Source organism: Camelina sativa, chromosome 13, assembly GCF_030686135.1.
Source record: "Camelina sativa cultivar CO46 ecotype springtype chromosome 13, ASM3068613v1".
Classification (NCBI taxonomy): domain Eukaryota; kingdom Viridiplantae; phylum Streptophyta; class Magnoliopsida; order Brassicales; family Brassicaceae; genus Camelina; species Camelina sativa.
In genome coordinates, this window is record NC_141892.1 from 12,429,202 (window position 1) to 12,451,096 (window position 21,895).

Sequence of the window (21,895 nt, forward strand, 5' to 3'; positions counted from 1 at the left end):
GAGGGAGTTTAAAACATGACATAACATGGGTTGGAAGAGCCAAATCAACTGATTTAATCAGTATTTCCTTCCCCTTTTTGTCAAGTATTTCACTGACCAACCATTTACCCGATCATCCAAACGATCACGAACATAACTAAATACCTTATTTCTTGAGCCCTCAAGATTTTCTGGAATGCCCAGATAGGTACCCATACCTCCTTCTTTTGAAATACCTATGACCGTTTTTAATTGAGCTTTAGTTTGATTTGTAACTTTTTTGCCAAAAATGATTGAGGATTTGTCTAAGTTAACCTCTTTTCCTGAAGCTTTACCGTAATTCTCAATAACTTCCATGACTGTTTTGCTCTCTGTCTCCTCCGCTTTGCAAAAGAAAAGACTATCATCTGCAAACAAGAGATGCAAAATAGAGGGACAATAGCGGGCTAATTTGCTTCCTGTTATTTTTTTCCTCCTGTTTTGTCATCTTAATTTTAGCAATCAACACTTCAGTGCAAAGAATAAACAAATATGGCGATAAAGGATCCCATTGACATTTAGTGATAACAGATTTGTTTTAAGTTATGACAAATTTTTTAATTTATCCATAAATCTATCGTATGATAACAGATTTGTTAACATTCTTAAAACAATGCTAAAATGACATACGTGAAGACCATATGTTATGGTAGATTTATTTGATAACAGATTTAATAGATGTAAATATAGTGACAACATTTTTTGTTTTATATTATGACAGTTTTTTTTGGCTTCCAAAAAATCATATTTTTCTACATCAGTATTTTTTAAATAATTTTCGTACATCATATTTTTATAGATCATATATTTTATAAACCATATTTATTAGAAATATTTTTAAACTTCATATATTTAAATTATAGTTTTATACATTATAATATTTTTATAATCATTTAAAATAAGATTTTATATAATATATTTTTTGGCAATATTTTTTATTACAATATCATATTTTATTCATTATATTTTATAAATATTTTTTAATATTATATTTCGATATTTTATTTTTGGCAGAGTTACTATAATATTACATAAAAGCTTACTTATTACTAAACTAGTACCAAAAGGTTGGAAACTAATATTTTTAAACCCGTTGTACCCCTATAACTAAGTGTACACAAAAACGTTATTACTAAAAATGCCATTACGAAAAGTAAAAAAATATTGAGAAGTGGAACAATATCTGTGACTCATGTGATGGTAGAGTAATCAGATAAATTACAATGATAGATAAAGTTGGTAGATTTAGTTGATAGAGTACATGTTAACGGTAAGTTAAGTTGGTAGATCTAGTTGTAGTGATGATAGACTTTTTGGCAAGATAGATTAAGTAGGTAGATTTATGTTCTCGGTAGATTAACTTGTTAGATTAATTGTGTTTGATGATAGATTTTATTGATAGCGAAGATATTTTTGGTAGATTTATTACCTGTTGTGACAGTTATAATTGACAGATTTAAAATGTTAATAGATTGTTTTGGTCTACTTATATAGTTAATAGCTTTATATGATAGATTTATAATAATATACCGGTAGACTTATAAAATGCAGTAGAGTTATTGCTTATTATGGTCGATTAATCTTAAGTCTTACTAGAATACCTCATATTTTGTTAGACTTACTACAGATACAGTATACTAGACTGTGATAGACTTATGCAAAATGCTCTCTTTCAAATTTTTTGAGAGCAGAGAGAAAGCGTTTGTTTCAATTTGCTGCCGGAGTTAATCTGGCATTTTCCTTTCCTTGTCGTTCTATTTCGCCGTTCTACTCTGTTGTTCTATTCTGTCGTCCAGTGTTTATCCGGTTAAACGCCTGACATCTTCTACTTCCCATAGCGGTAATGGTCGGCTCTCGTCTAGCACCGACTAGCTTCTCCAGTGTTTGGTTTCTTTATTTCTTTTGCGTTGGGGTAGCAATTTTAGCAAATTATCGCTTAATGATGCTTACTTCCGACTGTTTCTTTTGAGATGGTTTTGCCTTCTCATCTGCATGGATCAATTGGTGATAGCTTGTCCAGTGGGAAGGTTGTTAAAGGGTGGGGACCAGGGTTCTAGAAACGCCTGGCGCACCAATAACCTACTGGTGGATTTGAATGTCCGCAGTGAGGGGTTAGGATCGATGCCTTGTAGGGCCAGCTTGGGGTCCATTGAGGCGGCTAGAGGGGGGCTAGCGGGGTCCACGGACGGGTCAATTTTTATTGTGACAACCCGTCCCGCGGACCCAACTAGCCCCCCGCTAGCCGCCCCAACGGACCGTCCGTGGACCCTGCTAGCCTCCCCGCTAGCCGCCCAAACGAACCCCAAGCAGGCCCTGCAGGGCATCGATCCTAACCCATCATTGTGGATATAGCAATCCACCAGTAGGTTATTGGTGCGCCAGGCGTTCTTCGAACCCTGGTCCCCACCCTTTAACAACCTTCCCACAGGACAAGCTGTCACCAATTGAGTACATATAGTAAGATAGAATGGTAGTTGGGTCCGTATAGAATGTGACACTTTCAAGAACAAGAAAACTAATGGAATCTACAGTAGAAGAATGATTTCAAACATTTCTTCCATATGAATCTATTGCCATGCGTATGCTCTTGTCTTTCTCACCGGAGAAGCTGAGCCAGGGGAGGAAAATAATGATTGTGTAAGTCTCGGTGGTCAAGAAGTTGAGATGGAGAGAGTTCAAGATCCTCCACAACCCAAAAGGTCTCTTTCAGTAGACAAAGAGATTGGCTTAAATGGAAGTGATAAGACCGGTTTGGTTTGTGCATAGACATGAGCATTTTGGTTCGGTTAAGTTTCTTAGGACGAGGCTTCTGTTGCAGTTACTCATTAGCTTGATGAGCGGTAACTTCTGGGAGACTTGACGCCAAATTTCCTTCACTGCTCCATTTGGGTTATCATAGTCAAAATACCGTGTTACCTGTGTGCATTGCATCATTCGGGTATGAGAAATATTCCTAAGAGAATCAAATATTTGAAGAGGTCAGAGGTTGAAAAGAAGGAGAAGGTACCAATCTCATCTCTCTCTGATACTCCAGGATCTTCTTCGTTTTTATCTTCCTCAGCATCTGAACCAGAAATCCAGGCTGCATAGCTGCATTTGCCTTAAGAAAAATCAAAAACTTTCTATAATCTATAACATCTTCGAAAGGTAACTCGATGCTATCACTAACAATCACGGGCATGCACAAACTGACAATGGAGTCAAAGAGTGTGCAGGCGGATGGGGTGTCACCTGCAGGATTTAGACAGAAATTTGAAGTATGCATTCCTTTCGTAGCAGCTCGTCGGTTCTCCCTGGATTGAGTTCCATGTTTTATTGTTACATCTCCTTCCTTTTCAAGAATTTGGAATAGCAAATCTTGGAGTATTTATTAAGTTTGTTGAACTATGATATACATGGTCTGCCGCAAAAGTTCATTATATCCTTACACATCAGCTAGCCGTGAACAATTCTCATGAGGTATGGTCGTTGATTGATGGTAGACCTATCAGATTTTCGTTAAATGAGTTTGCTGAAATAATGGGCTTAAACTGTGATCCAATTGATTCGTCGGAGAACTTAGATGTTGATCATCATGAGTTCTGGAGCGAAATGATAATACCAACAACTTCAGACGGTCCAAAGTATACTGAGTTGGAGAAAGTGATGGATTTTAGCAAGACATGGACTCCAGAAAAAAGGATGATGGTTGGTAGGTTGATGCTGTTGCAGTACATGGCATACATCACGGCTCTAGAATCCCTCTTTCAAGTGCTAAAAGGGTTTTTGATCCAGATGTTTTCGAAAAACATCCTTGGGGCGAGTGGCTTTTACTTGCTTAGTTAATTCAGTTAAGATTGTTGACCTAGATAAAGACTCTTACACGGTACAAGGATGTGTTCATGCTTTGTTGATTTTGTTGTATGAGAGTGTGCCTGGCATTGGAGAACTTTATGGGCTGAGAAGGTCTTCAAGTAATGGTTTTCCACTACTTGATTGGCAATCAACAAGGAAAGGTATCAAGATTGATGAATTCATAAAGAATGAGATGGCTACACATGGACAAGTTAGTTTTCGAAATTAATTATTACACCATTTGTTTTTAAGTTTGCCTCAGTTTTGTTTTTTCGATGTGAATAGGAACACTAATATGTTGATTCTACGTTGTATGTAGGTGCGTGTAAGGCACATGATTCATGTTTCGAAAGAAAATATGTATCCTAAATGGAGTGACGACGTGGAGAATAAGGATCCGGCACTAGAGAACTTGATTACTGATATTGTCCATGATTGCTTACCTTCAGATGTTTGGAGAGTTGAGAAATCAGTGAGCATGGGAAGAAAAAAACGAAAAGCTTAAGAAAATGAGAATGGTGAGAGTCGAAGCAGTGATAAGAAATTGAAAATGAAAGCTGATTTTTCAATTGATGAAGAAGGAGAAAAATATGTAAAGAAGAAGGAAAAGAAAGGCAAGGAACATATGGAGGTTAGTTATATATTCATTTGCATATTCATCATAGTTATTTATTCATTTGCATATTCATCATAGTTATATATTCATTTTCATATTCATCATAGTTAGTTATTCATTTTCATATTAAGCGCTAGAAAACTATATGAATTTAGTTACATCAAAATGATTGCAGGATGTCGAAGATGAGAGAAAAGGCTTGTTGGATATTTGGAAGATGATAGAAAAAATGAGTGGGACAATTTCCGACTTGGGTAAGAATATAATCAGTAGAATAGATGCTTTAGAAGGAAAATTCGAATCTTTTGTTGAGAAGCGAATGGGTGTCTTAGATGAGAAGCTTAGTGATATGATTTAAAATGGTGGAGGTAGATTTGAAAGGAATGAAAGAGTTAAAACTCACTGTTGTCCCAAATGATTCAACTACAAACAACAATGAAGAGGATGAGGCACATAGTGAACAACCAGTAAGTTATATTTCGGTTTGTAATTTTGTTTTGTTCAATTTTTTCGATATTGTAATATGATTTTCTTTGTCATCTAACTTATTCATATTTTGCAGTCTTGGATGGTAGAATGAAATAAACTTCGAATGAAGAATTTCCAGTCCCTCGAGTGGTGAAGAAGGTTTACACTGTGAGTAATAAAAATAAGAAGGCAGATTCATAAATATCTGCTGATCTTCCTTTATGTGAGAAGAATTTTTTACTAAAGATCATCAGAAGAATATTGTGGGTAATGTTTGAAAGACACTTAGTCGCAAGAATGAGAAGCCGGAAGCTGTGGGAGAATATAAGAAGGGAAAGAGGCCAGCTGTTGCCATTGATGAACTTGAAGATATTTCTGAAAAAGTTGTTGCTCTTGATACTAAAATGGCTTCCGGTTCTGAAGATACATGAGATGATCCTCAACAACAGTTTGTCAGTAAAAGTCTTGATGCAACATTGACATCTCTTGGAGAGGCGTTTAAAAATTTGGATGGAGATACGACACAAGCAAAACGAGTGTCACAATTGGTGAAATCTCAAAAGTATCCATATGTTGGTAACTCTACTACGAAACGAGTAATCTCTTCCAATGTGTCTTATGATCATTTTAAGTCAGCTGAAGATGATAAGTTACAGAAACTTATGGATTTCCTGAAGCTTGATGAGTAAGTATTATCCTTATGATAATTACATTATGTTTTTTTATTTCCTATTAGTACTCATTAGCCTTATGATGTAAACATTTTTACAGGGAGGCACCTTTGCAAACTGGAAATCCAGATGTTAGATTTTATTGGCAGATTATGACACCAAGATTGGATTGGCCTAGTTTTAATTATGGATGGTTGAAAGACTATGTAAGTATATACATATTTGTTTTGATTGGCAGTTTTTTTTGTATTTTTTAAATACATATTAGTGATGTTATGGTCATTTCTAATGTGGCTTTGCTTGTAATGTAGCACATGGGCGCTGCCATGACTATGTTCCGCAAAAGGTTCATTCGTGATCCTTCTCAGTACCCTAACCAATGCATAGCCTTCTTGGATCAAGATATACTCTCATCACTATTGAAAGATTACGACCAGTTTGCACTTTCACGAAGAAATTTCTTGTTCAGAGACATGTACTTGGAGCACTTCAGTTGTAGAGCTCCTGTTGACTCGCATACAAACAAGAAGTGGCACATTCATGTTGATCATTTATACGCTTGCCTTTTTGTCAACCACTATCATTGGGTGGATCTGGATATTGACTTGCTAGCTAAAACGATATACGTGTATGATAGCATTCCAACCTTGGTGAAGGATTTTGATTTGGTTAAAGAATGCATTGCACTTAGGCGAATGATCCCTGCATTGTTAAGCCAAGCAATTCCTCCACAGGTTCGTAAGAAGAGCTATGTCATGCTAGAGGTGAAACGAGTGACACAAGATTTAACATTGAATGAAGATCCAGATGATTGTGGTGTGTTTGCTCTAAAGTACATTGAATGCTTGGCCCTTGGGATAAAATTTGATGGAATATACGATAGGAACATCCCGGAGATTCAGATAAAACTTGCATATGAGTTATTTGATGAAGTTGGTGAGGGTCTCGGTCATCATATTTCTAACACTTTGCCTCATGCTAAAGATTTTGTAATACCTCACCTCATTGATGAATCTCTCACTTCATTGATGAGTGAGGGATAGTTTGTGTTTTTGTAGACTTATATGTGTGTACTTATCTCTTATTTTTTTCCTTTGGTTTTAGTCCTTCACGTGAACGTGTCACTTGTTTTTTTATGGGTTCATTTCATACAATATAGTTTAACGATTGTTGAACTTGTATATGTGTACTTGTATCATTTCTAATGATTATGCCCTCTAAACAATGTTTTCCTCTAAACAATGAGATTGTCAAATTTAAAAAAAATCAAGAGTGATTGTAGAAACTAATTGTTTCGATTAAAACTGAAACTGAAACTCTAGTTATTACATGTCTTTTGATTATGTCCTACTTGATTGCACTTACCACAAGTGTATTATTTTCTTGGCTTTTTCTTTTCCATCGCAATCTCCAATGCAGACTTCATTCTTGAATTCTTTGGCTTTCCAGGTCCGTTTTTAGGTATCGGTGGTAAAGAAACCTTGCTCACAACTTGTTAAGGAACTGGTGTAGCAAAATCTCTTGGCATGATGGCAGTTGCATAGGAATCACACAAGTAACTCCTACGAAAATAGAGATGACACATCGATATTCGAGATATTTTCCTCTTTTCACAAGCCGCAATCGCGTGTGCAAAAGGCAACTTCTCCAAGTCAAACCTGCAACATGTACACCTTTTATATTTCAAATTTACAACGTGGAGAGATGATCCACCTGTAACTTGTACTTGATTAGCATCAATATCTTGAACAGTAGGTACCTTAGCATACTTTACAAGACTCTTTAAAACAACAAAAAAATATTATTAGTTTAACATATATACATGACTCTATTAGCAGTGAATGATCAATAAGATGAGAAAATATACCTGTAGAACTTTCTCGACACCACGTGTTAGAGATGTTGTCATTTTTAATGCATCATTCCTTCGATCTGAAAACCATCTAGTCATCATGGACCTAATTGTTTCTAACAGTTCCACAATAGGATAACTTCTAGCGTGTGACATTACCTTATTCATTGATCCTGCAATGTTGCTAGTAAGCAAGTTGTACCTATCACCAAGGAATTGTACACGTGTCCACAGTCGCACATCAGCTTGTACTAGGTAATTATGAAGTTTAGGATTCAAAGCTTCAATCTGATCAAAGATGGTCTGAAAATCAACTAGTCTGAAAGCATTCGTCACCTTCTTAACCAAACCAAATGCTTCTTGACCTTGAAATCGAACCAATATATTTTTGTACAAATGGTATGTACATATTCCTCGGCTTGACTTTGGATAAAACTCCTAAACTGCTTTTCCAATAGATTTGTGCCTATCAGAAATTATGGCAAGACTTTCGTCATCTGGTATCACACATCAGAGTTGCTTGAAAAATCAGTCCCATGATTCATCATTTTCTGTATCAACCATAGCAAACGCTATTGGAAATATCATGAAAATTGTCATCTTGAGTTGTTGTCGTCAGAAGTGTCCCTTTGTATTTTTCTTGTAAAAATGTACCATCAACAACCAACACTTATCTCATGAATGGAAATCCATTCAAGCTTGCACCAAATGCTAAAAACAAGTACTTAAATCTATCAGCTTCATCAAGTTCAAGATGCGTATATGTTCCTGGATTTTCCCTCTTTGACATGTACAAGTAAGTATTTAGCTGCAAATAACCACTCTCTAGACTGCCCCTAACCAATTGACGAGCATGTCGTAGTGTGCAATACGCCTTCCAATTTCCATCTATGCAAAATAAATTATTAAGGATAAGGTTATAAAAACTAAAACTGTGTTAAAAATATTAAATATTAACCAAGCAATGTACCCTGATCCGAAAGCGGTTATTTAACTTTTCTGCAACGTGCATTAGTAATACCTTGGGCCCAAATCCACCAACGTAATCCTTGTACAACGCTCCAAGAATCTTATGATTTGCTTGTCGGGCACGTGAAGAACGCTCTGTCACTGAACATGTATGTTGTGAAATAAACACACGCACATGGAACTTTGGATTGTCTTTTAATGTTGTAGCTCTCACCCTCCACTTACATCCTTTTACCCAGTACTTGACAATTAGCAAAGATGTGTCAATTTATAAACAAAAAAATTGAACTTCTCTACTACGGTTAGTATCTGCAATTGTGTTTCCAAATGCTCCTTTGTTTCATAACATTGACCAACAACCAAATTCATAGAAGACAACTCCAACTTTGCATAATTATCATATTCCTTTTGAACTCGTCTTCTTATTTGGTTAAATAGCAGTAGGTTTTTCTTCTTCTTCTGGTGGAATCCCATACAAGCTAAAATTTTTCAACATCAGAATCTGTTCCGTCAGAATCATCACAGTAATCAAATCTCATTTCTCCATTGTCAACTTCTGAATCTTCTTTACTAATGTCTTCGTCAGCCAATTCAGTATCTCCTTCAACCAAAAAATTATCATCTCTGGCTTGTTTTCTTGATCCAATCCTAACTTTATTCGTCACTTCAACACAAAGTCGAAGGGTGTCGCTCTTCAATTGCCTTACAAAACCGTGAAACTGTCGAGAGTTGGTGATAAATACTGGTGGTGTATCACTTGGTAATTTCTTTAAAAACACCTTCGAAATCTTGTAGCTCAACCTAATATCATATACTTTCTCATCCAAACTGTAATCTTCATACACCATTTGGATACAATCATCGTAACTCGTTTGCTTGTTACAGTCTAGAATTCGACAACCTCTCTTATTATCAACAACAAACAACCACTTGGCTTCATCATAGATCCATTTGCCACATACCACAATGACGTGATCCATGCGAAACCCAACAAATCAAAAACTCGTTTAGAAGATCGCAAAAGGAGAGAAGAAGTTATAATTTACCGTGAATCCAAAAAGAAAAAACAATGTTCAATGAGTATAGGGGTGCCGTCGTGCCTTTCTAAGATGGCGAAAAAATATGCAAAACCCTAAGAATTTAATGTCTACGTGACATATATGGAAATTAAAATGAAAAGTCTGTCACACCTATAATAAGTCTGTCTAATATAGCTGAACATATTCCCACATGAACAAGTCTGCCATTATTTAGTTAAAAAAAATCTGGAACTATGAAACAAGTCCGTCATTATTTAGTTCAAAAAAAATTGTAACTATATACTTTAAAAAAACTTTCATAACCAAAAAACTGTGTCCATGAAACAAAAAATCTGTCACAAGTAGTGTTCAAGAAAGCGGTCTAGGCGGCCGCTTAGGCGCCGTCTAGGCGCTAGGCGCTCAGCAGACGCCTAGATGACCGCCTAACCCGCTTAAAATTATATACATTTTGTTTTAATATTTATTTTTGATTTTTAAATTACATATAATTAAATTATTATGTTTTATATCTATATATATGTAATTATAAACATTTATATGTTGTTAATATAACTTAAATAAATGTTTTTTCTTACCATTGTTTATAATTTATAATTTTTTTTTATTTTTATAACATATATTTTAATATAATTATATATATAAAATGTTTTATGTTGTAAACGCCTAAACCGCTTAAAAACCGTCTAGGCCCCGACTAAGCGTTCTAGGTGCTAGGCGTTGGGTCACCGCCCAAATACCGCCTAGCGCTTTCTTGAACAATGGTCACAACATTAAACAAATTTGTAAGGTCATTCTAGCAATAATTTTTTCCTAAAATAAAACTGTTAACAAACATAATATAAATATGTCATAACGTGCTTCAGAATGTAGGTCAAACTAGCAATTTTGATTTTTGATAAAAAAAAATCTGCTATCTCTCGTAGGGCTGGGCACGGGACGGGTATCCTTGAATTTTCTCATACCCTTTACCCGACCCAAAGCGACCCTAACGTTAATAGAAAAAAATTACTCGTACTCGACCCTTAAATAACGGGTACCCGGAAAAAATAGTTGACCCTTTAAATACCCGACCCTTTACCCTTACCCGGAAAAATGAATATCCGATAAAAAAATTGTCAATAATTGCAATAATAATTTCATATTCCAAAATCCGAAAAGGAAAAATTCATAAATTTATTCAATATATAGGTCCAAAAATTAGAAAATTACAAACTTAAAAAATAAAAATAAAATTTTAATTCAATTGGACGTCGTATATATCATTTCAGTTGGACTAAGTTGAACTTAGGCTTTAACTTTAACTCTATAATATATTTATAAATTAATAATAAATAATAATAATACAAAATATTAAAGGATATTTACGGGTCGGGTACCAAAATGGGTAAAGGGACGAGTAATAGGACGGATATTGAAAACTAAACTAATACCCTATACTCGTCTCTTACTCACGGGTAATATAATTATAATACCCTTTACTCGACCCTAAAGCTGCGGGTACCCTTTTTTCGGAACGGGTAGGAGCCGAGTAACGGGTCGAATACGGGTAACGGATATTAGTGCCCATGCCTAATCTCTCGGCAGATTTTTGGTAAAATTATTAAAATCTGTTGTAACTAAAACAAAATCTGCTATCATTGAACGTTAAACTAGTAATTTTTTTTTATCAATAAATCTGCCACTTTACACATATTTTTTTTAACCAAAAAATCTGCAACCACTAAAACAATAATTCGGCCACAAATTATAACAAACCGAACGAAATAATAACAAGTCTGTTGTGTCGTTAAAAACAAGTATGTCGTGTGGAAAAAACTTAGCTGTAAAAAAAAGCTGTCACAACTGATTTTACAAGTCTGTGGACCAAAATAAATCTGCCAAATAAAATCTGCCATTAACAAAAAAAAATTGTGACAGTCGAATAAATCTGTCACCGCTTACCACAGATTTTGTAATTTTCCCTCCCACTCGTTGGAAAAAAATATGAAAGGTATTTTGGTATTTTTTTTTTCTAACACAGCACTATAGGATATTTTAAGAGTTAATTTAGCAATTATTCCCTTAATTTGGGTTAATCTAGTAACTCTCATTTATTATAATTTTCTGTTTTTTTTTCTTTTGTCCGCTAATTTTTTGTTGATTTTTTCATTGAAAAAACAATGAAAAAAATCTAACACATTACAGTATTTGGAAAACGAACAAATCCTTGTATTATATATTTATATATAGTCCATAGAAGAAGAATAAAACAATATTTTTTTCATCATCTAGAATTAAAGATCCGTAAAATGCAAATTCATATGCCCATGATGGCAAATTCAAAGTGTGTAGAATGAAAAATGCACGCCGTTTCTCTTCTAGTGGTCATGCCGTTTTTTAACACACAGTTTGTTTTATCTCGCTTTCACTTTAGTACTTCTTCATCTTTTTTTTTTGGTTCTCCCTCCATGGTTACGTCACTGCATTCACCACCACCACCAACAACAACACTCCAATTTGGACCCACCCGAATCAAATGAAACCCTACCGGAGAACTCATCAATTCACTCACGCTTTTCCCGTGATAGTCATCAAAAAATTTCTATTTTTAGAATCCCCAAAAGATTTCTAATTTGTTTCGTTTTCCACGCCTTTTCAAAAATCCTTTGGAAACTGGTAAGAACAACTTCTCCTCCCTTCTTCTGGGTTAGTTAGTTTTGTTTGCTTATAGAAGCTAAACCCGTTTCAAAGTTTTCATTTTTAACGTTCTGGGTCTTGCTCAATTTCAATGACTTGATCAAACAGAGTGTAAGCAATGTCTGTGAATGGTAGTAGAGAGGAATCAACGGGAGATTCATATAACGGGCAGCTTTTGAGAGACATTAAGGAGGTTAGTAAAGCTCTTTACCTGAACAACAGACCCGAAAGATCAGTTCTTTCGTTGTCTCCTCCTGTTCGATCTAAATCTGTTTCCAGAACTACAGAGATTGGGTTAGTGTTGTCTAATAAGAAGAAGAAATCTTTGGTACCATGGGATTGGAAGAGACCTTTGAAAGCTATAGCTCATTTTGGGAAGCGTAGGTTTGATGTTTGTTTTCTTCTACATGTTCATTCTATTGAAGGGCTGCCTTTGAATATGGATGGCAATAAGTTAGTTGTGCAGTGGAAGAGGAAAGATGAGGTTATGTCTACTCTACCTTGCAATGTTTTGCAAGGAAATGCTGAGTTTGAAGAGACTCTGATGCATAGATGTTCAGTTTACGGTAGCAAACATGGGCCTCATCGTTCTGCTAAGTATCAAGTGAAGCTTTTCTTGGTTTATGTCTCTCCTGTTGATGCTCCCTGGCTTATTTTAGGGAAGCATTGGGTTGATCTCACCAGGATGTTACCGTTGTCTCTGGAGGAACTTGAAGGTGCAAGAAGCTCGAGAAAGTGGAATACGAGCTTCAAGCTATCAGGTCTGGCAGAGTCTGCAGTGTTGAATCTTAGTTTTGATTACTCAGTTGTCACTAGTTCAGTCTGTGATTCAACTAGTGGAAATGTTATGCTGAAGCGGGTTGGTAGTGTTCCAAGTATGGACCATAGGTCTTCGTCACTTGATGATGGAAAGGTCTTCAATCAAGTCTCACCAAGTCTGAGTCTGGATCTTTCCAAGTCAATCGATTTTCTCTATGAAAAATTTAGCGAACAAAACCAACAAAGATCAACAGGAACTGAGATCCAATATGAACACAAGGGGGAAACTAAAGTGGGCCTTGGTTTGGAGACTGATGATAAGCAAGAAGATGACTCTGGCGACACTGAATTTGCTTGCACTGAAAAAGGAGTAGAGATGTTTCAGCAAGAAAGATCCAGTCTAAAAGAGAACACTGATCCAAATACGGAGTCCTCGAGAATTGAAATCATTGATGTCCATGAGATACTTAAAGATGAAGATGAATTCTTTTTCGAAGAATCCCATTTTATTGATCAGTTATCATTGGCCGAACCAAGTGATATATTGCCGAAACATTCAGTTGATAAAGCATCCAAGTCAGCTTTCAGTAGCAAGGTAATTTCTGAGTCATCCGAGACTAATTCTCCATTGGCCATGGAAGATTCTGCTGGGAATAAGTTTTTTTTGGAAGTTAAATCTAGTTACAAAGCTGCAAAAATATCAACGAAATCACTTAGCTTGGATGACATTACTGAGTCTGTAGCTAATGATTTTCTAAAAATGCTTGAACTTGAGGAATGTTCTTATCTTTATACCTCTGATGGTGAACCTACATCTCCTCGCGGATCTCTGCTTCGAGAGTTTGAAAAGGAAGCTTCGGCTTCTGGAAACTTTCTCTTAGATTTAGATGGAGACGCAGAATATGTGTCTGATATTGATGAGGAATTAAATGATTTTTCATTCTCCGCAACTTCTTTGGGTGTTGGGGAAAACAAGCGTGAGGGAAAATCTCAGCTGTTAATAGACAGAAGTAAGGATAAGGTACTTGAAGACTTGGAAACTGAAACTTTATTACGAGACTGGGATTTAGATGATGACAGTTTTGAGAACTCTTTATGTGTTTGCTCTGATGGGTTCGGGAGTCCAATAGAGCTTCCGGATGAGGAGGGGTTAGATTTGCTGCCATTTGGAGATAATATTGGTCCTTCTTCTTGGAAAAAAGGAGGAGTTTCTATCCGGTCCATGAATCCTTTACTGTTCAGAAAGTGTAAGGATGCATCACATCTGATCATGCAAGTTTCAATCCCGCTAGTGTTAGTATCGGAATTAGGTTCTGATATCCTTGAAATACTTCAAAGTCTGGCAGCTTCTGGAATTGAAGGACTTTGCTCTAATGTTAATGCATTAATGCCTTTGGAAGATATCATGGGGAAGACGATACATGAAGTTGTCGATGATGCAAGATTTGAGAGGTTCAGATGCTTTCCACCATGTTGATTCATTAAGCATTAGATTTCTACTTTTCCAAATTTATTCTTAAAAGACATAGTCGTCATATGTTTTTTTTTTTTTTTCATGACTTACAGAATTGGACATGATTGCTCCGACACTAGTAAACGTGTCGTGGTTCAGAAGCCAACAGGACAGCTGGATTTATTTCCTTCAAACGAAGAAATTGGAGGCTTTGGATCCAATATGTGTCCAAGTTACGTACCACTTGAAGGTATCGCTTCCTTAGCTATTGATGAGATATACCTTCTTGCTGTAGAAGGATTAAAGATTCAATGCAGCATGTCAGACCAAGATCCACCGTCAGGCATTTCACCAAAACCCATGGATCAGTCTGATGCTCTAGAGTTGATGAGTTTTTCCTTATCGTTGGATGAGTGGTTAAGGCTTGACCATGGAATGCTAGACAACAAAGATCAAACCCGCAAGCAAATGAGAAATAAAATATCAGTGCACCATGCCTATCAAGATCAAGCTTCTAGTGGAAAGGGTCATATGTTAAGGAGAGAGTTGACACTTGCTCTTCAAGTGTTACTTAGAGATCCATTCCGAAATAATGAACCTGTTGGTGCATCTATGCTTGCTCTGATTCAAGTTGAAAGGTCTTTGGATTCCTCAAATCTATCTGTGTGTAGTTTGGCTCAAGAAGTAGGAAATAAGGAATCCTTTGGATATGATACGCAGTTGTGGAGAATCACTAGCACTGGTCTTGCGGGTTTGAAAACTGAGCCTGGTGTAGACCATCCGTGGTGTACGAAAGCACAGCAACAGTCTGGATACCGCTGGTTAATTGCAAGTGGTACTGATAAAACCATTAAGTGTCAAGCTTCAGAGTCGAAGGAGATTATCGTATCAACCCCACAAGAAACCAGATATAGCTTGGACTCATTGTGGAGTATAACATCTGATGGGCACCATCAAGAAGGTGATTCGAGTAGCTCTGATACCTCTGTTTCTTTTACAAGAAACTCGGACGTGATTTTTTCAAAAGAACTAACAGAAAGATCGTGATAGGTACATTTCCGTCGGCATATATTATCATACTTCTCTGTTTCCACTTTCTGCTTAAGAGCTAGTCATTTTGATGTGAAAGAAGTCTTGTTCATGATGGAAAATATGCCATCTGCTCTTTTTCTAAATTATAAAACAAAAAGTAGATTCAGATGTTATCACTTATCAGTTTTATCAATGTGTATGAGAAATGATTTTTTGGTAAATATACTCCATTTGGATCCAAGATCTTCATCTTTCATCTATGCTTGTTTCTTTTAAAAACTTGAATCTTATTTATTCCGGTGTCTCAAATATATGATTGTCCGTTTTGGTGTAAGTACTGCCTTTAGGATCACTGTGTTGAGAAAAGACATGACATCAGATACAAGGGCATTCATAAGAGCATATTAAAGGTGAAAGCTTCATCCCCATCTCACTCGAGAGGGTCAAGGCTATATATATTCAAGGTAAATGCTACATGGTAAGCGGCCTCTCTATTATTCTTCGTAGTGGCTCATTTTTGGATTTTGATTAAATTGTACTGCTCTAGAATCTATTCTTTGTGCATAGCTTCTCCATTACTAAATCTCTTGATGCCATATGCATATGTATGGCTGGTAAAATACTTTTGTGTTCATCAGTTGTTCTATTTTCTGCTTATATTTGCATTGTTATTCCACGATTGCTAATTTCTGATATAATATGAGCAGCTTTGAACTTCTAATTCACCGATTCTCACTTATAACAAAATGAGATGCTATAGAATTAGAAGTACTACAGCTTCGGAATGTCAAGAATCTCTCAAAATTTGTGACATGTGAAACAATTTACAATGAATATAAAGAACTAGAAGCAGTTTAACATAACCATCTTGCACTTTTTTATTTTTTCTCTCAGCCATAGAAAATTTGATTCAAAAGGTGAATCCCCTGTATAGCATGGGTTCACTATCTTTTCTCAGTCAATGTAATCTTGACTTAGTTCATGCTTGAGTGATTGTGGGAGCCCTCGTAAGTTGTTATCACAAAGCTAGGATCATCTCTATCTCTTTCAACCCTTTTCTTCACAGGACAGCCATCAACTGAACATTTGTAGTAATTTCTGCAAATTAGATAGAAATAGTTACAATTAACCAGTGGTACTCTTGGTGTAATTGATTTCAGGTCATAAGAAATGGTAGCAATGTCCTAGAAAACAGTTCAACTTAAACAGGCATGTCATTTTGCAGTTTTTGTTTTCTCACAGTTGTCTGCTTCTTTAATATTTGAGTAATTTAGAAACATGGAAACTGACTCATCTCAAGAATATGAAAGGGCTGAATTTGAAAGATGTGATTAGGAATTGAGAAATTGGTGTTCCTTACCTGGGATTTGGGCTGTTCTTCACCATCTTCTTTCCATACTTTCTCCACTTGAACCCGTCATCAAGCACTTCCACCTCAGACCGTGTCTTGAATGCAACTCTCTCTTTAACTTTCTTCTTTTCTTTCTTAATTTGGTTTTCTTGCATAAGGAAAAGGAAACAGGGGCGAAAACAGATTCAGCATAGAAGGACCTGTAAACTCCAAATATACATTTTGATTTAATTTACCCTAAAAGTTTTAGGCTCAAGTCCTAATGTCTAGGATCAGCCTACGTTATAATCAGGGGTTTGTGTCTTTGCTTTTCATGGACACATGTATAAAGGAGTGTATACACATGTGACAGATCTTTGGATCACAGCTACATATTAGGTCGAGCTGAATCTTTGACTGTTTAAATTTACAGATTCATATGAATCAAAGAGAAACTTACCGGCAGAAGCAGTGGCTGTAGCGGCAACAGAAGTGTTGGTACTTGGAGATTCGGGATAACTGAAACTGCTAAAGGAACCTGAGAATAAGGCAGCAGCGATATCACTAGTCTGATAACCATAAGATTGATTCATCCCAGAAACGACAGACATAAGATCATCGTCCATCCATTCATCTGACAAGTCTAGCTCTGGCAGCTCGAACCCTGAGTGAGTATCATCGCTGAAACTTCTCGCCATGTTTGCCTCTGCATCATTCATACTCACCACTATCTATACACATATACGAACGTGTGTTCTTCCCTTTTTTGGGTCTGAAGACTAAAACTTTCTAAAGGAAGCTTCAATGTTTTAGTGTTTGTAAGAAATGTGTATTCGTTGGTATATTTTCAAAAGGTAACTTACATAGGAAGATGGATACTTTAAAGACGTCGTTAGTCTTTCTCTTTGACAAAGACTAGTGGTTGACTTGTGTCTTGGTCCTCATTGTTTTTGGAAGTCTTCTCATAAGTCTTCTTCTAGTGTGCAAGGGACTTAAGGCTTAAGTTACGCTACCACAACCAATTTATTTATTTTATTTTTTTCTTTTGTATTTTATCAATATTGTTACATATTTAGCAATATTCCTCTATGCTCATGTCTTGATGTGATCTGTTTTGTTTCTGAAAAAAAAAATTTACTTTTGTTTCAAAGTATGAAATGAGTTTAAGCAATAAAGACATCATCGACTGAAATTAAATGACAAAAGATAGATTCTGTTTGGATTAGACTGTTGAGTTTACTTTTCAACATTTGTTTGCCTTCTTATCTTTTAATTGGCAAGTAAAGAACACTTCGAGTTTTCCAAGTCAAGCGAACTTGTTTATAGGTTCGCAATGACTTGTGCACTAAGGAGAGTTTTCTTTTTTCATTATATAAAGTCTTGTTAAAACTTACAAAAGTAACTAAGGATTCCATAGGTAAAATATGTTTCAGTGTGTCTACTGTCTAGGTACTATGAAAATTGCAATATCTATCTTCTTGGAGGATAACGACTTCAACTATATAAATCACATCATGGGTTGCACATTCGTAAAATTACTAAGTGAGAGAGCCAAATTTAGTTAGTTTTTGACATTTTAGAAGTTCACATAAAACTTGGATTGATATCGGTTGTACCTTTAATTTAGTTAGTTTTTGCAATGCTTATCAAATTCGTGGGATATATAATAAGCACACACACCAAAAGCAAATAATTTGAGTAAGTTGTTCGGTGACGACAGTTAATGTGTAGCTAACTACAAAATTTATAGATGTTAAGTTCGTAGAAAACCATCCTTCCATGTATAACTCATTCTTTGGATGAAAATAATCGCTCTTTTCACATAGTATTAGGTAACATATACGGTCCCGGCTCTAGACATGTGCGAGCGGTGCAGCATCACCGGGTCCAAAGGCATAGTTAAAGCCTAGTTGCTCACCAGTCACAACAATTTGAAAAAACAATAGGATTAGATTTGGAAATTTTATTGATTTGATTAAACTAATCAGTTCACATGATAACAACTAACATTCCATTGACCAGACATCTCGTGAAAGACAAGAAACTGATATACAGCTTTTTATATCTATTATTTCAAGCATATTTTTGTACGAAGTTTGACTGACTACCTCAATTTTTATTACTTTATATATAGGTCCCTCACATATTAAAATCAAATTCAGACCAGAAAATATCTTAATTTAATCTACAAAATCAAAGTGGGAAATTGTTCAGAAACGTTTGCGATGATTTCTCTTAATTTTTTTTTCAAGCTAGCCTTGACTCGCTAACACTTATGATCTATATAAATTCACAAGAGGTGTTCTAGGTATATGTCACACACATTCTTACAAAATAAAATTAGCTTAAAAATACGATCGTATATGGCAAACATTGCTCGATTCAATTCAATATTCTTACTCTTTTTTACTATAATTTTATAGATCAACTCTATAAGCTGCGAAAAAAGTCTGTTAACAAACCAAGCAGCATTGTTTGTGTTTGGAGACTAGTTGTTCGACGTTGGTAACAATAATTACATCAACACATTCAGAGCTGCTCAGACTAATGTTTGGCCGTACGGTCAGACCACATTCAAGTTCCCAACCGGGAGAACTTCAGATGGCCGTTTGATTCCAGATTTTATCGGTAAAATCAAAAACACTCATGTATTGAAAATTTTATATATAAATCTTTACTTGAATCTAATGGTAATTAATATTATTACTACCATTATTATTTGTGATGAATCTAGCGGAATATGCATGGCTACCGTTGATAAAACCGTATCTACAGCCCGGAAATAGCGTAAATCTTTTTACGTACGGTGTTAATTTCGCTTCTGCCGGCGCCGGAGCTTTGGTTGAAACTTTTCAACTACAGGCACTTTCATTATCATAATACTAAAACATTATTTGCATACAAACAAAGAAACCATATAAATTTGATTTTTGGAGATATGTTAGTCTTTATTAACAAAAAGGTTGATATATTGAACTTACACTTATATCTCTTCTCTAAGTTGTTTTAAATTTTTTCCTTCGTCTCTTAATTAGAACGTGATACCGTTGGGAAGTCAGTTAAAGAACTTCAAGAACGTGGAGACGATGTTTAAAGAGAAATTAGGAGATGCAGAGACCAAAAGGATAATCTCGAGAGCTGTTTATCTCATTCATATCGGTCCTAACGACTATTTCTATCCTTTCTCCCGTAACATCTCCTATTTTCAATCCCATAGCAAAGACCAATTTGTAGATTATGTTATCGCTAACACTACAACTGTGATCGAGGTACTTATATATATATATATATATATATAATATTATTATTTGCTTTGAAATGATCATATTGTTACAAAAATAATGTTGATCACACAAAATAATTAATTATTTCTTTTGTTCTTTGAAGGAAATTTATAAAATGGGAGGGAAGAAATTTGGGATCATGAACATGGGTCGACTCGACTGTGTTCCGGGAATGCTAACCTTGGATCCAACAAGAATAGGATCATGTTTTGAGCCGATCACCGAGTTGATAAACCTTCACAACGTCAGAATTCCTAATGTTTTGAGAGATATACAACGTCGATTTCCCGGATTGAAGTACTCCCTTTTTGACTCCTACTCCGCTGGAACAGAAGCTATGGAGAATCCTACAAAATACGGTATCAAGCTATATCTAGATCTCATATATGTACTAGGCACAAATACAATGCATGCTTTTATATATCGTGATTTTTTTTGTTGTCTTTTGTTTTGGTTATTATAGGGTTTAAGGAAGTGAAGAAGGCCTGTTGTGGAAGTGGACCGTTTAGGGGAAGCAGTACTTGTGGGTATAAATCAGGAACATCACGTGATTTCGAGTTATGCGAAAACGTTAGTGACTATATGTTCTTTGATGGCTCACACGCGAGTGAGAAGGCTAATCAACAGAACGCCGAGTTGATGTGGAACGGTCCGTCTGAACTCGTTGGACCCTTCACTCTCAAGATGTTGTTCCAAAACGTATAACTTACTTAAAATATTGAAATCTATGAATAAATGACATCGACGTAATGTAGTAGTGAAACTGGATATATTACATTACTTTTTTTAGGCTATGATTTTCGTGGTTGTGTAATAATACTGAAATACAGATTGTCGAATCCAATACTGAAATTCTAAAGGCAGCTTTATTAAAAATGTGACCTATTAGTGGGGTAAATTGTTGACACCCGACTTTGTGAAGATGTTTAAAAGAATTGATTTGGTCACCTATGTTACCAAAATGCACTTATATTTTCAGTCAAATATCCTGAGAGAACTTCAGAGTTACACGTGCTTATGTTGGAATATTGTCAGGATGGATGACCTTCCGGGAATTGATTGGCGAAACTGTGCAAATGAGAGTAAAACACAATGAAATATCATGTCATGATTTGTAGAATAGTAAACAATTTTTTAAAACCTCCTGGACGTAGCAAACCAACCGTCAAATATGAGTGGGTCATGGACTGGAAGTGTACATTGGACCTAGTAAGAGAGTTGGTCGTGGGGGCGTTATATAAAATGTCTAAGGCATTTGGAAAAACGATACAAGTATTTGGTTTGACCAAGCATCTGGTTTTAGAAAAATATTGATTATAGCGAATATATTTTTCAAATATATATATTCTAAAAATTAAAAATATATATATTTCTATAAATTAAATTATACATAATCTCTCAATTTTTCAAAATGTAGGAAAAGGATAATTTTGAAATTAATAAGATGGTCAAAACCTTCACTAGAAGTCCTGAAATGCAATGTTCATGCTTCATGGGTTAATGAATCTCATATGTGTGGTGGAGCATGGATTGCAAGAGATCAATGCATTACCTGAGCAAGTGATGGGGGATCTCAGTTTCATGTTTTCTCTTTCAAATAGACAAGTAATCTATACTATTAAAGCAGAAGTACCCACTAGACTCAAATTAGACCATGACTTTGTTTTGGTATGTTTTTCACTAAAAATGATTAGAGAATCACTTAATTTAATTAAATTACCCTATAGTTTAGATTTCAATAAATGACCATTATACCCCTTAATCGCCCACTTAATTACGACCGGGTCGGGACGCGGATCCTCTTTAACCCGGTAATAGAAAAAATAAAACTCGCGGATCCGTTTGTAATCCATGATTATAATATTCGGATCTGGTATGTTTATTAGTTCAAGA

General features: G+C 35.6%; 4 protein-coding genes and 1 pseudogene across 7 annotated transcripts; 3 read left to right on the top strand and 2 right to left on the bottom strand.

Moving 5' to 3' along the window:
* The first annotated feature begins 3,212 nt into the window (after nt 1–3,212).
* Nucleotides 3,213–4,357, top strand: LOC104738214 (uncharacterized; annotated as a pseudogene).
* Nucleotides 4,358–7,102: 2,745 nt separating this feature from the next.
* LOC104738215 (uncharacterized) lies at nt 7,103–7,516 on the bottom strand. Its single transcript, XM_010458421.1, has 2 exons — nt 7,475–7,516; nt 7,103–7,387 (listed from the first exon to the last, which is right to left on the bottom strand). The coding sequence occupies exons 1-2, from the start codon at nt 7,514–7,516 to the stop codon at nt 7,103–7,105; spliced, it is 327 nt and encodes a 108-aa protein (XP_010456723.1).
* A 4,266-nt stretch (nt 7,517–11,782) lies between these two features.
* Nucleotides 11,783–17,810, top strand: LOC104736644 (protein PLASTID MOVEMENT IMPAIRED 1-RELATED 2-like). Of its 3 annotated transcripts, none has more exons than XR_015578920.1 (5): nt 11,899–12,123; nt 12,253–14,355; nt 14,470–15,406; nt 15,736–15,866; nt 17,152–17,810. XR_015578920.1 is itself a non-coding variant. In XM_010456663.3 (3 exons), exons 2-3 carry the CDS (start codon nt 12,263–12,265, stop codon nt 15,401–15,403), a joined length of 3,027 nt encoding a protein of 1,008 aa, XP_010454965.2. In that variant the 5' UTR covers nt 11,783–12,123; nt 12,253–12,262; the 3' UTR covers nt 15,404–15,629. The 3 variants fall into 3 exon arrangements, 1 of the variants encoding a protein (XP_010454965.2); XR_015578921.1 differs by having other exon boundaries at nt 15,736–15,852; XM_010456663.3 differs by lacking the exons at nt 15,736–15,866; nt 17,152–17,810 and having other exon boundaries at nt 11,783–12,123; nt 14,470–15,629.
* On the bottom strand, nt 16,075–17,561 carry LOC104736643 (putative WRKY transcription factor 50). The gene is made up of 3 exons (XM_010456662.3): nt 17,179–17,561; nt 16,749–16,887; nt 16,075–16,486 (listed from the first exon to the last, which is right to left on the bottom strand). Exons 1-3 carry the CDS (start codon nt 17,435–17,437, stop codon nt 16,363–16,365), a joined length of 522 nt encoding a protein of 173 aa, XP_010454964.1. The 5' UTR covers nt 17,438–17,561; the 3' UTR covers nt 16,075–16,362.
* Nucleotides 17,811–19,032: 1,222 nt separating the features above from the next.
* Nucleotides 19,033–20,878, top strand: LOC104738216 (GDSL esterase/lipase 3-like). Of its 2 annotated transcripts, XM_087480476.1 has the most exons (5): nt 19,033–19,346; nt 19,453–19,580; nt 19,754–19,987; nt 20,106–20,361; nt 20,466–20,878. In XM_087480476.1, exons 3-5 carry the CDS (start codon nt 19,805–19,807, stop codon nt 20,705–20,707), a joined length of 681 nt encoding a protein of 226 aa, XP_087336602.1. In that variant the 5' UTR covers nt 19,033–19,346; nt 19,453–19,580; nt 19,754–19,804; the 3' UTR covers nt 20,708–20,878. The 2 variants fall into 2 exon arrangements, with proteins under 2 accessions (XP_087336602.1, XP_087336603.1); XM_087480477.1 differs by lacking the exon at nt 19,453–19,580.
* The last annotated feature ends 1,017 nt before the right edge of the window (nt 20,879–21,895 follow it).

Coding starts and splice junctions, on each gene's coding strand:
- LOC104738216 (XM_087480476.1), top strand. CDS start 19,805: ATGTTTAAAGAGAAATTAGGAGATGCAGAGACCAAAAGGATAATCTCG. Junction 19,988..20,105: donor ACACTACAACTGTGATCGAG/GTACTTATATAT, acceptor TGTTCTTTGAAG/GAAATTTATAAAATGGGAGG. Junction 20,362..20,465: donor GGAGAATCCTACAAAATACG/GTATCAAGCTAT, acceptor TGGTTATTATAG/GGTTTAAGGAAGTGAAGAAG.
- LOC104736643 (XM_010456662.3), bottom strand. CDS start 17,437: ATGAATGATGCAGAGGCAAACATGGCGAGAAGTTTCAGCGATGATACT. Junction 16,888..17,178: donor TACAGCCACTGCTTCTGCCG/GTAAGTTTCTCT, acceptor TCCTTATGCAAG/AAAACCAAATTAAGAAAGAA. Junction 16,487..16,748: donor AAGAACAGCCCAAATCCCAG/GTAAGGAACACC, acceptor TCTAATTTGCAG/AAATTACTACAAATGTTCAG.
- LOC104736644 (XM_010456663.3), top strand. CDS start 12,263: ATGTCTGTGAATGGTAGTAGAGAGGAATCAACGGGAGATTCATATAAC. Junction 14,356..14,469: donor GATGATGCAAGATTTGAGAG/GTTCAGATGCTT, acceptor CATGACTTACAG/AATTGGACATGATTGCTCCG.
- LOC104738215 (XM_010458421.1), bottom strand. CDS start 7,516: ATGACAACATCTCTAACACGTGGTGTCGAGAAAGTTCTACAG. Junction 7,388..7,474: donor GTGTCGAGAAAGTTCTACAG/GTATATTTTCTC, acceptor GTTGTTTTAAAG/AGTCTTGTAAAGTATGCTAA.